Genomic DNA, 16,896 nt, shown 5'->3' with positions numbered 1-16,896 from the left:
TTTTTTGGAAACCTGCGGCATACTTTAAATCTTTGGAAACCTGTTGCATGGAGATGGTTCAAAAATATTTACTTAAATACCGGAGAATGATAAAAGGTGCGTTAATTTTATGTCAGAACGTGGTGGCAGAAAGGTTAAACACGAATCTCTGAAAGTCTTAGGAGATGTGCACTAATTATCAAACAAACTGTATTCTAGACCGAACTCCCACAGCCTGCAAAAAAAATTCAGGCTCGGCACAAACCGGTCATTTTTCTGGCATTTTGCTCCATTTGTGGATGTGTGCGTGCCGGGTCCAAGGCTGTTTTAAACAGCAGCCGATCCCCCCACATCCTCACTCCGCACTTGGAAGCACTTTGCCGGTCAGGGACACAAAAACCCACACTCTGTTTTCACCTGAGTAGGTTTTATGTTTAAGAAATCTTCTGGAAATACTGAAAATAAGAGGTGTGAGGGAACTAATTGGCTGAAGGCGGACAGAAACTGCCTTTAATTCTTTTCCAGATGCATCTTCAAAGAAAAACAAGGATGCAAACAAGAAGCAGACATTTAGAATGTTTCCTGGAGAATTGCTACGGCTATGATTCCGAATAGTTCCTACTCCCTAGTAGGTAAGTAAAGAACAATAATTAAGTATATATTACACCATTGTTTGCATTCTGAAGATATCTTAAGGCACACGTTTAATGTGCCAGAATTTCCTTTCACTCGCATTTCCAGGGAGAGTTCAGTTGTATTCTGAGCTCTGTACGTGGCTCTGAGGCTGAGCTGGAGCAGCCAGCGTAGCCGAAAAATGAGGCACAGGTCAAACACAGAGGAAAGCACAGTAAGTACTTCCAGGCTGTTTCCTGGGCCAGTGAACTCTCACTATTTCTTTTTTTTTTTTTTCTTTTTCCACCCCTAAAAAAATTAATCGGCTCTGCTGCAGGCCGGTGCCAGCAGAGGATGTTGGCACCGCCCAAGCGCCCGCTTTGGCGGCCACGCGGCCCCTTGCCCGATGATCCCCCATCCCGCCGTGCAGCCCCCCAGCAGCTCCTCTCTGAGCCCCCGGGAGGGACCTCGAGGGGACCCTCGAGGCCGGCGCTGGCCCTCGCCAAAGCGGCTTCGTCCCCGGGGTGGGACCACACGTGGGGCCACTGTCCAAGGGACCACCCATTACAGAAGTGATGAACTCTCCTTCGGTTTTCATCAGCGCCCTTCTACGAGCGCTTCCTTCTTTTGTGATGCGCTGACGCAGAGCGCTCGGAGGACCAGGAAAGAGCATCCAAAGATCAAATTTACCCAGTTTAAGGGGGAAAAGTCTAGACCAGAACGGAAAACTGCAGCAAAATCGCTCTGAAAATACGAACAGGCTTGGTTGTACGTATTTAAATCTACTTTGTTGCGCCTGGATAGGTGATTCTTGATTTTTGTTTAGGCCAGAACCAAATGTAAGGCTTTTAAAAGCTTAAACGTACACATTTATGCATTCATTACACAGTGTTAAATCTAATTTGTTCTTTTTACTGTCACAGGAAGCACATGTTTAAAGCAATCTGTTTCCTCATATGAATGCTTTCCTGTCTGTTTGAAAAAAATTGCAACACACTTTACCCCAAGTAACCAAGAGGTGATCATAAATATCCCTAAATAGCATTAAACAGATATGAAAGACATTAACACTTCCAGAATGCCAAAGTAGTATTAAAAAAAATTCTAACAGATGCTCCTAGGTCAAAAAGTGAAATGTGTGTTTCCTGAAAAAACACTCTCATCAGAATCATAAATGAACTGTGAGCGGAGAAATGAGGTGTTGCAGAGCAAACGAGAGGATCTTTTTGGTTAAGGACTCTCGCACACTCTTGCCAAAGTGTGGTTGCAATAAAAGAGCCAAAATTAAAGGCGAGTTCGCTGCAAACCAATATCCTTTGTGTTCCACCAGGTGGCAATGACAACAAGGGAGGGCTGGAGGGCTACCAGCCCCCGGCCTGCCCCGGCCCCTGCCCCGTGCCCCCCGCGCTGGCAAGGCCTGGCCCCGCCAAACTGGCCTGGGCCCAAGCCATTTAACTTTGCCTTGTCACTCTGTGGCTTGCGTTTGGCAGGGAAAAGATGTTCTCATCTGGAAACGTCGTCAAATCGCCTGTAATATGCAAATCTTGCTTAAAATACCCAAGTTACCCAAGCCCCCTCTCGCTCCAGAGCGGGGACACGCGTTTCCCCGCTGGGGGGTCTCGCCGCAGAGCCGGGTGACGCGTGGAGGGCACCCACGGGACGGGTCTCAGAGGCACCTAAACCAGTCGAATCTTTATTATTTGCTGGAAAAGCGGCAAATCCGGTGTAGGAGGATGGCCTCGGCCTGTCGCTGAGCCATCCGTGCCCTTCAACGTTGCGGGTGGGCTCTGGGGGCCTGGCTGTGGCCCCCCGGGCTGGCCCTGGGCACCTGCACCCGCCTTTGGGGAGCCAGAGATTAAACCCGCGTGCGTTCCGTCCCCACGCATTAAACATGCGGCGTGTCGTGTCCCACACCGCCGGCACGGCTCAAAGGAGCCCTCCAAGGGCTCCAGGAAAGGGTATTCTGGAGGTTTTTCCAGGGATTTTTTAACCGGGGAGGGGTGATCGCAGTGGGGAGAGCAAACAGGGCAGGAGCTCCCGTCCCGGTGCTCCTGGAGGTGCCCGTGGGGCTGAAGCTTTTGGGAAGCAAAAGGCAACACGCGTTTACGGGTCTCAAAGCGCCGGGGCCGCTGCGGTGTCCCCTCCGCTCGGGCGCTGACTCTGACCGCTTGTTTGGCCTGTCGAAAGGCGCTGTATGCCATTGAAAATAAAATAACAATAAAAAAACAACCAGCCATTGTAGGCCTCTTAGGTTTTGTGCCAAGAAACTGTCAGGGGAGCTTTGCTATGCATTTAACAATGTTAATAGTTATTGGAGCTCTTTATGCAATTTTTTTTTCCCTGTATTTTCGCTATGTTGATTTTTTTTTGCTCATTTAGCGCTTCAGTGTAAAGGCAAAAAATACTTTAGAGCAAAAATTAATGTTCCTTTGATAAAATACAGAGACTCTGCTAACAAATGTACTCCAGTCAGAGTGCAAGCATATCAATCTTGAGAGAGTTATCTTAAACTTCCATAGATAACTTCTTCATTAACGTCCTGCCCTCCCCTCCTCACACTGCATCACTCTCCCCACCCCGACCCCACGTCCAATCCGTTCTGAAACAGAAGAAAAACTTAAAGCAAACGAGATCAAATAAATAAATCCCCAACCCCAGAAGCCATCCTTTCCTAAAACCACCCTGGAAAGGCCAGAGACACGACAGGATTTAAATGCTTCTATCTTAAATGCTGAACTGTGCTAATCAGAGATCTGAAGGCGCTGCACTGCTTGTAATGAACACAATCTGCAGATAGTATTTAAAGAAAAGCTACAAAATCAAATTACTGCACAGAGAAATTTTTTTTATCTTTAAATGCCTTTTCCTAACAATTATCCTCAAGTTCAAACAGAAAAATTAAGTGCTGAGTTTTAACTTCTGAAACTCAGCTTAATTCCCAAATGAAAAAAGAATTACAAATGACATAGCTATAGAAAGAAAATGATTGAAGGCTGGACATGAAATCCCCAAGTATTTTTACATTTATTTACTGAATAAAGTGCATTTTCTGACCGATCCATGTCGAAGGGAGCCAAGGGGCAGCGAGACGTGGGGCTCAGCGGGGCGCAGGCGGCATCACCCGACTGCCTTTTGTTCTACTGGGAACCTTCCAGTACTGATGCTCAGTGTATGCAAATAGATAAATCGACGAAAAGTTTAAATAAAAAATTCGTGTCAAGCTTAAAAGGGGAAAAAAGACATCAGGCTTAGGCACACAGGGCACGTTTCACCCCAAAGAACAAACCAAAGTCCCCGTGAGCGGGGTCTGCTCCTCGGGCGCCAGCACCGTCCGAACGGCGGCGGAGGAATAAACGCTGCCCTGCCTAAAAAGCAATACTAAAAGAACTGCCTTAAAAATACCGCTGAGTATCTACCGTGTCTCATTTTGCTGGCACGTAGAAATCGTCTGGATTTGTTGGCCAAAACCTTCAGTCCATGAAGACTTAAGTGCCTTGTGCACTACCTGCAGTACTCTGAAGAGGGAGTCTCTGCTCAAGCTAAACAAAAAACCCCCACTAATCCCACACCTCTGTTGCCAGCTGCTAAAAATGGGCCAGAACTATTCAGTACTGGATTTTTAATTTTTTTTTGTTTGTTTTTTAATCCAAAATAGCTAAACATTCAGAAGTGTGTGAATTTTGCAGAGAAGGTTTTACCTTTAAATATAACGTACAGCCAAGGCCTAAGAATACACGTATCAGACCATCCCTTTCCAACTGCTTTTTCATGTTGAAGATGTCCTGTGCAATTCATTAAAAACTACAAACTAAGCCATTTTAATCTGCGTTTTCCCTACCTTTTAATCTATTTTAAAACAACAACAACAACACAGCATTTTGTCTGCAAAATGACTTCTTAGTCCTTCAGGAGCGATTTCAGGTACGGTTTGCAACAGACGGTCTTTTAACTGATCACCTCAGCGGTGTACAGTAGATTTCATCATTTCCTTGGTTTGACTTCATTTGCTATGTGCTAAAGCTGCATTTCCAAATTTATTTATTTAAAGCAAAAAGCAGAGCTTTGTTATAACTGGGGGGAAAAAAAAAAAAAAAGCGGTGTGGAGTTTAACAAGGTTCTAATTTTAATATGGAAAAAACCCAACTCGTAATGCAGTGTGATTTAGATGGCTGGCCAGAAGGGCGAGGAGGGATGTTCGCCAGGCTGCTTCCCCCAGGGCCACCGGATGAGAGGATCTTGTCAACCCGATAAAGGTTGCGAGTGCAGCAGCCCCAGCGCCGGGGGTGCCCCTGGCAGCACCCGGGGAAGGGCGGCCGCTGCCCGAGCGGGACTCGGGGCGAGCGCGGAGGAAAGCCGGGTACCCCGCTGCAGGCCTTACGCACGTCTAGTCTCAGCTCTGTGGGCTCTCAGACCATGCTGAATTATACTCAAATATTGTGATAAAATTATAATATCAGTTCCCGTTATACCCTTCTCAATCCAGCTCCCACCTCACTCCTTCTCACTTGACGCAAGTTGTTGGCCGGGTCCCACTGAGCTGCCCCCAAGGTTCTGCCCCCATTTTACCCTGGATGCCCATCTCCAGGAAGGTCAGTTCTGTCCCAAGGAGGCTTCACCCCACATCGCTGGTCCTCAAAGACCCCCAGACTGCGATCCCCGCCCCAGGCAGGCACCGCACCAGCACGGCTCCGGTGGGTGACAACCCACAACCCACCACTGAACCCCTGGAAGCTCCAAAGCACCCAACGGAGAAACATCCCCGAAGATGCCGGCAGCAGCCACGACATCGGCATCCCAGGACCGGGTGATTTTCTGATAGGGCAGGTGGTGCAGGGAAAGACGGGGACATCGTATTTGTTTTGGAAAACTCCCATTGAAGTTGGATGTTTGAAGGGAAATTCCTACGGTTGTGTTTTTTCACTAGAGGTAGGAAGTCTGCGAAGTCTGCACAAAAAGCGCAAGCAGTGCTTCCTCACCTCCCCGCGAAATTATCAAGGCTTCTCCCGTGGAAATCCGAATAAAGCTGTGGAAAAACTCCAGGTGGCATCCCAGTAGTATTTCTCTTTGCTTGATTTTTGGAACCAAGCAGGTGTTTCCTTAGGATGTACAACTGAGTCAGACGCTTCCGTATCTGTCTGGCTAGCAAGGTCGGAGCTGGTGCAAATACACACAACAGCGAGCGCAGATAGAGCTCTCCAGTCTAAGAGAGGACACCTTAAATTAAGACAAAACAAAGAGGCTCTTGACATTAAAACTGAGGCTCGGGACATTCTTCCTGCTGATTCAACCACAAAATCCATTAATTTTTCAGTTCCTCTCTTCTAACACATCTGAGATGATGTTTGACTTCTCCTGCTCTTTATCATGGCTCTAACATCTTCCCCACAAGACCTCCCTCAGTATCCACATTCAAAGGCCGTGGTCGCAATCCTGCTCCTTGGTGCAGCTCAGCTCCTACTGCCAGACCCGGCTCCTTCAGCCCGAGCCCACTCGCATCTGTCTGATGAACGAAGAGCCAAGTGCGTGCCACGGGCAGAGCTGACGCCCCTGGCAGAGGAAGGAGCTGAGCCCCAAAACCCCTTCCCAAGCAGGAGGTTGCCCATCTTCCCCAAGGGCTCCTACCGATGCAGCTTCCAAGGAGATGGTTCAACCTGAGGAACCATCACCTCCTCCTCTTTCCTCCATTTTTAAGCCTGTTATTTATTTTAAAACTGTTGGTTCTACTAAGAGTGAATTAACCTTGGAAACCAGAACGACATGACCACAATGTCAAAAAGCCATGGCTTTTGCTCTTTCTGTTTCACTGCAGCTTGTCCCGGGGATGGGGGACGCTCAGAGACGCTCCACCTCTCCTCAAGGAGTCGTGAGGAAACCAGCCTGGGGTGAAACACCTCCATGGGGTCCCAGGGGGAAGCGCCAGGAAAACCACCCTTGAGGGAAGCCCGAACCTGCCAAACATCACCCCGTTGCTGCCTGCACCATGGCCAGCACGTGGGGTCTGGAGAACACCAGCTCGACACAGCGGGATGTACCACTGAGAAACTGTGTCATCGCCCACCCAGGGTTTACTATCAGCAGGGTACAACCTGGAGTAACTCCGCCGCCATCCTCCCACTTTGCTACATACTGACAGGATCTCTTACTACAATGCGAACCCCCCGCCCCTGAAGCCTCCCAAACCCAGCCCTGCGTTAGCTCTGCTGCGCCACGGAGCTGCAAAACCTGTGGTTTAGGACCGAAGTCTTCACTCCAGCCCATGCGGTTACGTCGCCGAGCTCCTTCAGGTGCTCCGGCGGCAAGCGAGGCCGAGCTGGAGAGGCTGGTCCCACCCGGCTGCTAAACCCTGGGTGCTGCTGAGACCTTCCAGCATCAGGAGACGGGGGCAACCCCACAGCTCCGACTCCGCACCCAGCTGCACCAGCCTGCAGAGCAGAGCTTTGTTAGGCCGGGACTGCGAGGAGAGGCGCATGGCTGGGGATTCGGGACAGGCCAAGAGTTGCATTTATCAGCTCGGGTTGAGAGCCTGAACGCCCCTCTCCAGGGGTAGAGCAGGACGTGGGATTTCAGCTTGGGTTACAGCTCCCGGGTCTGCCATAAACGGGGATCAAACAACTGCACCCATCCAGCCTTCCCGTGGAGCTCAGAGGGCAGGAGGCCTCAGTGTGGTCATGAAGAAAAGACTGGCCAAGGAGAAGGAAACTGGAATATACTGGGCCATAACAACTGCACTCGACAGCACGTTTACTAGATGATAACAGAGGAAATGCATGAGCTGAGCAATTTATCATATCCAGGCACGCTACTGGAAAGCTTGGCCACAAAGAAGAGCAATGTGAGAGGTAGAAAGCCTGCAGATGGCCCTCACTGGGCCTGCGCACCCATCTTCGTTCTCAGAAGCGAAGGGCCTGCCTTGGGGCTCTTCGCTCCTCGAAGGCAACCTCACCATTGTGCTCCTCTGAGTCAGTCTCAGTAACCCCTCTTTCTGCTGAAGCACGCAATCCTGCTCCAAGAAAGCCAAAAAATCACTCCTACCATGCCGGCAGATGACCGGCATCCTAAGCTCTCTGTGAAGGCCTCGTTTCTGAGCTTTCTTTTTGTCCTCAATGTAACACTTCACATACAGGTGCTACGGGTTGGAAATCCTCACTGGGGCAGACAGCCCCTCCCTGCCTGTGACTTCCTTAAGTCAGTTCCTGTAAAAACATGACCTCTACAACACAAACCCTTCCTTCTTTGCTCACTTTTTCCCCCAAAGACTTCCCATTCCACACCCCATTCCTTCACAGACGCTTCCAACCATCCGCACCAGTGCAGCTTGCTCGCTCCTGACTCTTACTGGTCAAGATAAGGAAGGCAGAAAACACTTAATGTAAAAGGTCAGATGTCATTAAACTATCAGCAGCTAAAATGGATGAAGGCTTCAGGTTCAAGATTAAAAGAACAGCAAAGCCTTGAAATGAAGTTAAGGGTGAGGTGACTGTACAGAGAAGCCACTTGGATTGGATGATGCACCAGCCTGGGTACAAAACGTTACCGTGTCATAGCTTGGTAAAGGCACATGGGTACTCAAGGAAAACAAATTTTAACAGAAAAATCTAATTTTTCCTAATATAGTCATGCCCAATGTATCTCATCTTCATGCCCAATGTATCTCATCTTCAGTTGGCTCAATCCAGATTACCCTGACCCTCACGCTCTCAACCGAAGGCAGAAAACTCCAGTAGGCAATGGTCCCAGTGAACCCCCTTGGCCCAGAGAGACCCTACAGAGTCCGTATGTCCAAGGACGTACGTTCGGTCGTGTTGTATCACGGACAGGAGCCCAGGACATGCCAAGGCCGTGTGTGCCCAAGGAGTGGGCAGAGTTGGGGGGACCCGGCCCCACGCCCTGCTGCCAGCAAGGTCGGATCACACTGGGGCGTGCAGACATGCGCGGGTTACACCACCTGAAGTGAGTGCTCCCTCCTGAAGCCCCGCCGAGGGAGAAGCTCCTCACAGGACGCCCTGAGCACGCTGGGCAAAGCCAACCTCAACACATGCCATGGAAGAGCACCCCACGTCCCCCCACACCGGGAACGGGCTGCTTTGGCGGGGACACGGCCACCCGTGACTCAACGTCTTCGTTCACACACAGCTTTTGGAGTTCAAACACTTTAGTTCCGGCTTAACGTTAGGCCTGGCTCCAGTTTGTAACTACTGTGATGAGCTGTGGCTGAGACTGGCCACGGAGGTCCAGCACGGGCAGGATGGTCACAGCCTGGCCTGGGATGCACCCTGCTCCAAGCACACCTGAGACAGTGTCACCCACCCCACAACACATTGAGTTCAAATCTTCCCTATTTTTTAAATTCTGATTGTTTCCATAGTTTAATTTGTTTTCCAAACTCATAGCCATTTCTTATAATAAAGGGGAGCTAATACAACATATTTATTACCATTTATCATTGAAATTTTTATAAGACTACTTATGAATTAATCAACAATAACTGCTTTCACAAACGCTGCTGCATTAATCTCCATATCCACTGCATAAATCACATTGAGAACAAGTTAATATACATATTTTAAGAGAAATACAGCAATATTTCCACCCTATCAACTAAGTATATTATAATCTAGTTAGTCCATTTATAAATGCAGATACTTCATTCAGCATCATAAATCCTGGCAGTTTAGTGTGACACAATCTATAACCTAAATAAATCTGACCTTTTATAAGGTATTTGTTCTGTTTGAGACACCTAAGTGCTCTTTCTAAAGCAGTATTATTTCAAATTAAATGTATGATTCATGATACACACAGACAACAAGACCCAAATACCTATCTGTATGTCTCCTTAAAAAGGGCTGTATTTCCCTCAGAATCGTACTGTTCTTGTACTCACGTTACTGGATTTGTATTTTAATTTACTTATTCTTGGAAGACAGAGCTATGGGTGATTAAAATATTCAGCAATACCTTCTTGTATTTTAGTTTCTAATAAATTGTACAGGTCATTCAAATAACTTAAGTATTTAAAGTGCATATTCTGCTTTGTGATAATTTCGCTTAAAAATAAAAATACTGTTAAAATAATGGAGAGTATTGAGCTGTAGAAGTATTGCCATTCTGCACAACAACTGTATTCACAAAAAATTAAAGGAAGCAGACATTTGAGACTAATCAGCGACAAACATAAATTGCCTTTCGTTCTTTCGAAGCAAGAAGCAATCCAGAAAAAAACTTTTGCAGCGGTTCTAAAGCCCTGCAGGTTGGCATGTCCAGCAGAAACGCTGCCACTCTTCCCCACGCAGGGAGGGCACAGAGCAGGTACCATTTTCCTGACAGCGTCTTTTGTAACACAGAGGCAAAAATATCCCTGTAAATGTCCCGAGATGGTCACCTGTCTACGGAGCAATAGTTGAAATCATAAAAAAACGCACGTTTGGGGTGTCGTGTTGGTTTGTTTTTTTTTTTTTCCCTGCTGCAATGACTAAACAAAACCCCGGCTCACAAATAAGCGCCGAGCTGGCTGCCGGCTGGTGCCAGGAGCGTGGCGAAGCCTCGCGGCGTGCCGAGGCTCCCTGCCACCCCGGCTACCTGCACGGGGTAAAGTCTCAGGAAAACTGGGAACGGCTAAAGTTTCGTCTAAATTAAATCCACCTCTAACTTCAAGCATAATAGTAGTCATAAAAAGCTTTGGGGAGGATATTAGCTATTGCTGTAAAGGAGGCCAATAAAAACCCAAACCAAAAAACACATAGTGAAATCCATTTAAAATACACGTGTGGGAACTTATTTTTAATTAAAAAAAAAATAGTGTTCTGACTTTACTGGAAACTTGCATTTGAGAATTTCCATATTTCAACAACTTACAAAAAAGATTTCTGTTCGTATTTGTTTAACATTATAAAGATGACAATAATCCGTGCGATTAAATTAGGATGTTTGTATGCTTTTTTCATTCAGATTCAAATTTTATTATTTATGAAGTGACCAGCAATGAAACTACTGTTTAGCACAGTCACTACAACAACTGAAGCTTTAGAAGTCTGCTAGTTTGCAAACTGCAAATTTATGTGGATTTATGGTAAAAACATAAAACCCATCTGAGATTAACATGCCAATTTGTTATATATTCCGCAAGATTGATTGCCACTCAGCTCCTCCTAATAACCAGATTTAGAGATAAAACAAATAGAGTTATCAGGTATGAAAGGGAAGCTCTCCCCATCTGAGTGATTTGTTTTCTGTTTGCTGATATTGATACGAAAATATGTATTATGTATTTTTAAAGTAACGGCAGAGAAAAATTAGAATAAAAATACCAGGATAAAATGTGCTCTTTAGCCGTACTACGCTTTATGCTGTATCTACTGAAATGTTGTAGAATTTCCTTTAAAACTGCTATTTTCTATATATTTCAATGAATTTAAAAGTAAATGCTCTCCGGAGATGTAATGCACCTTGGTACAGCTTTTTCAGAAAAAAAAACGCAAAGATTTTACACGATGCTGAGAAAAATGAAAACTAACAGAATAATTATTTGGATCACAAAACAAAGGGACTTCACTGAACCAAAGCGAAACACCAACTTCTGACTGCACGACGCGAAGATTTCACGAGGAAACGCTGAAAAAACGTGCCCGGGGTAGCTGGACGGCATCTGTAACCCTCCTTACAAAGAGGTATCGGGGATATTCTTTAAAATATCAGGGAAAACCGTGGGTAATTACCAGCTTTCTCGTTACTGCTTGAGCAACCCACAATGCCTCTGGCAGCAGCTGGATCCCAGCAGTCGACACCTGGGCAGGTAGCGCAGCCCAGAGCCCCCACGTCAAACCGAAGCCGTTTGCCCCGCATCCCGAGCTGAAACCCACGGCAATTCCTCCTCGCTCCTCTCCGCGCACCCCTGGGAACACGCCGATCCCTAAATCACCAGCAGCAGCCCGACAAAGCACCCACCGGCACGTGGAAGGGACGCTGGCCCCGCGCAGGTACGCGCCGCCCGCCGCCGCTCTTTGGCGGCCGCCGCTCCGAAGCCGCCGCGCGCTCGGCCCCACCGTCCCGGCGATCGCTCCCACGTCGGGACAAGCGAGGGGATTCTTTTTATTTTTTTTTAGCTCTCCTTACCTTGTCCTCAGCCTGGAGCGCCCAGCGCTCTGCCAGCCCGGGACCGGCTGGTGACTATCTGCCTGCAACCGAACAAAGCCACCGCGATCACAAGCAAGCTGGCAGACGAGCGGTACTTACTGAAGATGGCAAACCTGGAGGAACTTTTCGAACTTTCTTTGTTTGTACTTCTGAAAAAAGATAAAACAGTGTCTTCATAAGACAGGAATTTTTTTTTTTAATTCCCCCCCCCCCAACCCAGCTGCTAATTTCCCTGCCCGCCGCCTCACGCCAGGCTTGAAGCAGTTTTAGTAACACCGAGTGGATGCCACTGCTCTTAAGTCTGACAGTAAAACGCTGAAAAATCATTCATATTTTGATCTTGAGTGTTAGGGCCTTTGTTTTTGCCTTACACAGATTTGCTTTGAAAAAGCGATTTTTTTTTTTTTTTTTTTAAGGCTCCTCACACGCTCGACAAAGAGAGGAGCGATCAGCTAACGTTAAATAAACCTCTCCGAGAGTCCCGGCGGCGTACGCGTACGCTCGGCCACTTATTGTATTTATTTCAAAGTATTGCTAAACAGGACCAAACTCCCGATTATTTGTTGAAATGGAAAAAAAAAAAGGTTGAACACAAAGTCACTCACCCATAGAGGTGCTGTGGAGAGGCCTCCGCCGGGGGTTATTGCTAGAATACTGATAGTACTGGGAGCCAGGCTTAGTGGGGGAGAGCGCTCCTGGGTTGCCAATATCCATGTCACCTCCAAGGAGACTTTGCTAAAAGATTAAAAATATATACGTGTGTGCGCGTGCATGTTAAATCCGACTTTCCTCATCATTAGCTATTTCTCATTCCTAAAAATAACACAGTAAAGAAACCTTCACAAGCAACTGAAACACTGAGACAAGAACCTGCCAAATCTTTAAAGGAGACAGTACAAAAATTTCCAGTTGAGCATCTTTTGCCTTTACTAGGAAAACACAAAGTCATTAATTTAAAATACGATTATTTACATTTAAAGGAGACTTACTGCCTACTTATTCAAATGCAATCAGTGTTTTAAAAACTTTTGGAGCTCTGCTAATATATTTGAAGGTAATTTAGTTTCTTCACCGCAAACAAGATAGTTAAGTGCACGGATTTAACAATAATAAAACTCAAAAAAAAAATTCCTGCTGTTGATAGAGCGGTTGGTTCAGTGTGCATGAAACAGCTTCATTGTCTATCCCCGTGCAAGGGAAAATTCGTATCCGTGAATTAAACAGATCAGGTTCTGCAATATAAAAATCTGCACAGCAGGCTGTACGCAATAAGTGATTAAAACGTGAAAATAAAATTATACATTATTAATAATTTCTGCCATGCGATCAGAAAAAAAAGCACCTCAGAAAACCAAAAACAATTAACGCTATTGTATAGCAGCAGCAGTAGCAGCAGCAAAGGACTTTCAATATATCCATTTTATGCCTGTACCATTAACTAACAAGATGCATCCCAGTAAACGCAGCGTTTTCTCAGCTACGGAAGGTCTATGGTTTCCATGAAACAGCAGAAAACATTATCTGACCCACGCTATAAGAAAAATTATAAATCTTCGAGAGACTATGACAGAAGAACAATTTCCTGAGTAATGTTCTATTTGCTATAAACTATGTTGAAACTTACCCATAATATATAAATCCCCTGATTATACTCTGCATTGAACACATTGTTCTTTTAATTATTCTGATACGCAATAAAACAGGTGTAGATACTACCATTTATATTAAGAACAAATTTACCATTTAATAAAGAAATTTTAAAATTAAGTACCAAAAATCTAACTTTATCGTTACTTGTAATCAACTTTTACTGACTGAACTAATTACTGTACTTGATAAAGTACAGAATGTGTTTTCCCTAATCTAAATTCTAATCACCATGTCACTCACAACAGACTTAGTAATGCTTCACTAACACACTATTCACATGCAAAATACTCTAAATAGGCCAATTATGACTCTGCCCCTGTTCCCTGGTTAACCCGCTGAGAACTGAAAAATTTCACAAGGCAGTCACCAACTAAAACAAAGGCTCCTTGTTTTAAATTAAGACAGTCTTTTTGATTCCTAAATAGCTCAACAAAGTGGCATGTCTTCTGCTGAAAGCAGTTGGTCAAATATGAGCCATGAGCTGGAAAATCAGAAATTAAAACATCCTTACTCCTTGACTATACTTCTAAAAACATTTAAAGATAACTTTTGATTCTAGAAAACTATATTCCTCTTTTTCCCAGAGAGGCTAAATGCGAATCGCTGACGAGGGATGGACAAATGGGCTCTGACTGATTGGGGCTGAAACCCTTTCTTGGTGTGCAGCCTAGCATCTGCCTTTACAGACCTCTCCGAGACGTAAAAATATAAAAATGCCAGGCGGAAGGCACTTTTTGCCAATATCCTTACGTTCAGCTAATGTCTAATATACACCTGCAATGACGAGGCTCCTTTTAATAAACAACACCTGCACCGGCAAAAATGGTTGCAAGCCTATTGCATAATGGCAGAGAAATATATGCAAAAACTCTCGGAAAAAAAGGGTTATCGATTCATTGTGAATACCCTCTGAAAATAAATGTAATTTTATTGAATGTCTTGGAGCATTTCAGAATGAAACAGTGCTAACCACAGAAATTCTCTTCAGTCATATATTTTTATCACGTATACGTTTTAACATAAAGACAGACCTGCTAAATCTGTGCATGGTTTATCCATATGTCGGGTAGTCTGAAAGACTTAGAGCCATCAGCTGTATGAATTCCTATACCCAGCCTACTAGATTTCATTTGACTTAAAAAAAAAAAACCAAAACAACCAACAAACGTATATAAGACAGCGTTTGCAAACTATTTCAGATTAAACACGATTCACTTTAGGAGCATAAAACATACACATACCCTATGTTGTTTTTGTTTTTTCATCCAAACATTTTTCTCTATAAAAAGATGCAGAGGTTTCTACAGAAAAAAAATCCCAAACTTGTATTATTATATTAGCAGGAAACACATGTCCCAGTTTTACAGGCTGCCTGCCTTTGCTCGAAGGCTTCTCCCTGCCACCAGTTGCGCTCCGAGGGGCTGCTCTGTCCCCTCGGTGCTCCCCAACGGGGAGCTGCCGCCGTCAGGGTTACGTGGGGCGTCACCGCAGGCTCCCGCCCAGGACCCCGCTTTGCAGCCCAGACCCCCACCCCAGGAGTGGGTGCCCCTGGCCCGGGGCCCAGCCTCGTGTGCCCAGCGCGCTCCTAATTAACGCTACTACCCATCTCGCCAAATTAAACCCAAGTGCTAGGCTACAGACAGCTTTTTCTACAACAAAGATTAACTTTTTTGGGAAAAACGCATCTCAAAAACATTCGCCGTAACTGTCACAGACTCGTTTCTTTGCTCTGTTAAGGAAAAAACCCACAAACGAATAACCCAAAGCAGAGAAAAGCTCCCTCCTTTGTCTGCTCTGGGACAGAGACCTTCTTGTGAGGTAAAAAAGAGGTGGGTTCCTGCGTTAAGGGGACCTCACCGGGCACTCCGGGGAGGAAAACAAAGATAAAAATATATATGTAGTTATTCTGAGATGCTTGTAAAAGGAACAATGGGCATTTATTACTGTTCAGCCTACATGTCACACTGCTAATGGCCTGCAACAAAGAGAGAGATAAAACGTTTACAAACCACAACGCCATCGATTACACAGCCTTTGGAGCTCGTCCTTGCTCCAAATTGGATCTTAGGAACGCAATGAACTATTAGGCATCAAAGTTCATATTTACCGCTAAGAAATGATGAGCTTAAAAGCCAAAGTGTTACATTTGTCAAACTCCTCTCCAGTCTTTAACTGGGGGTTTCCCGGGTCTGTACACGGGTTATCTTCGGGTGCGAGCAGGGCAGCGGGCGGGCCGCGAGACGTCGCAAATCTTTGAGCTCATCTGTATAAATCCCGCGGGCACATTCTTGCATTAGAGCATATACTGGACTCACAGACCCACGCAGTTTGCAGTTTATTTGTTTCATAATAAACAAAGCTAATAACGTATTGAATTTGCCAGTTGAATGTTACGAGTTTGAGCTAAAAGCAATCACAGCAAGGGAAAAAAAAAAGCAAAAAAAAAGCAACGGAGCAAAATCCATTTTCACATCGAGCCATGCAGCTGTATTTTTTATCAACTGCAATGTTTTTGCTTTTCTCGTTGCTACACACAAGCCTGTCTTCTTTCTAGCAATTTGTAAAATAAGTCATCGACTAGTGAATCCTGCCTCCAACATTTGAATAACTAGACAAAGAATTAAAGCTGGGTAGGGAAAAAGATACGCACGTACTATGACAAAGTAATATCCATATGGATACGATATTACCCCTCCCGGAAAAAACAAATGTTGCTTCCCTTGCAAACCTGAAGTTTTGCTTTTCAAATGAAAAATCACGTGAATTTTACTTCAATGTTTGTCTCTGACCTAATAAGTAGGAAACGCATTCACAAAAAGATATTTGGGTTTTCCTTTGTTACAGAAACAGGTGAGATTAGAGCATGACAGAGCGCTGCATTTTACTAATAGAACGTTAATTCAGATTAAAGGAAAATGGCCTTGATGCCTGTAATCCGAAAGCCTCTGAAAACACTGATCAGGGAAAAATACCTCAGAAAAGGCTGGGGTTTTGGTGGTGGGTTTTTTTTTTTGGCTGACAACCTGGATGTATTTTTTTTCTGCCATCTTCACGCTACGCCGCGATCCGGTATCAAACACATCATCGCGGGGATGTTGCAGGCAGGAGAAAAACGGGCTTAGATGAAAACAGATTAAGCTCCTTTCCTGAACGATTGCCAAATGTTTGTGGGTCGCGCTGGCGGTGGAGTGTTCCCGCGCGCAGCTGCCGCCCCGCGCGATGTATAGCGACTGCGGGACATATGTTCCCCTCGCCCAGAGCCTCGTGGCGGCGGCGTGCGGGCACGGTTGGAGGCAAACCGCCGCCGCACCCCTGCTTTCTCCCACCCGCTGGGGGTTCCTCCCCCTCGAGGATGAGGAGTGGGGATGAAGGCTGAGACACCCCCCCCACCCACCGCAGGCTCCTCGGCGTCTTTGGGGCCGACCTGGGCGCCGGCAGGAGCACGGGCGCCTCGACGTGTCTCCTACAACTCTGTTGGCTAGCTCGCCCAAAATGTCTCTCTAAAAGCCATAAATTTCAGGT

General features: G+C 45.9%; 1 protein-coding gene across 12 annotated transcripts in view; it reads right to left on the bottom strand.

Annotated features, from left to right (window-relative positions):
- Positions 1-16,896, bottom strand: part of LOC141917816 (transcription factor 4) — a 239,568-nt gene that overhangs the window by 80,675 nt on the left and 141,997 nt on the right. For 8 of the 12 annotated variants that reach the window (XM_074811390.1, XM_074811396.1, XM_074811391.1 and 5 more), the window contains 3 exons: positions 14,616-14,675; positions 12,330-12,459; positions 11,824-11,873 (listed from right to left, as the gene is read on the bottom strand). In XM_074811390.1, the coding sequence (XP_074667491.1) occupies positions 11,824-11,873; positions 12,330-12,459; positions 14,616-14,675 (240 nt within the window). Of the gene's footprint in view, positions 1-11,823; positions 11,874-12,329; positions 12,460-13,348; positions 13,547-14,615; positions 14,676-16,896 lie in introns of those variants that run through there. The other 4 variants (XM_074811392.1, XM_074811394.1, XM_074811402.1 and 1 more) reach the window with 2 other exon arrangements.

Source organism: Strix aluco, chromosome W (genome assembly GCF_031877795.1).
Source record: "Strix aluco isolate bStrAlu1 chromosome W, bStrAlu1.hap1, whole genome shotgun sequence".
In the NCBI taxonomy this organism is placed as follows: domain Eukaryota; kingdom Metazoa; phylum Chordata; class Aves; order Strigiformes; family Strigidae; genus Strix; species Strix aluco.
Note: the sequence above shows the minus strand (reverse complement) of the source record. Positions and strands in the feature narration are given on the sequence as shown.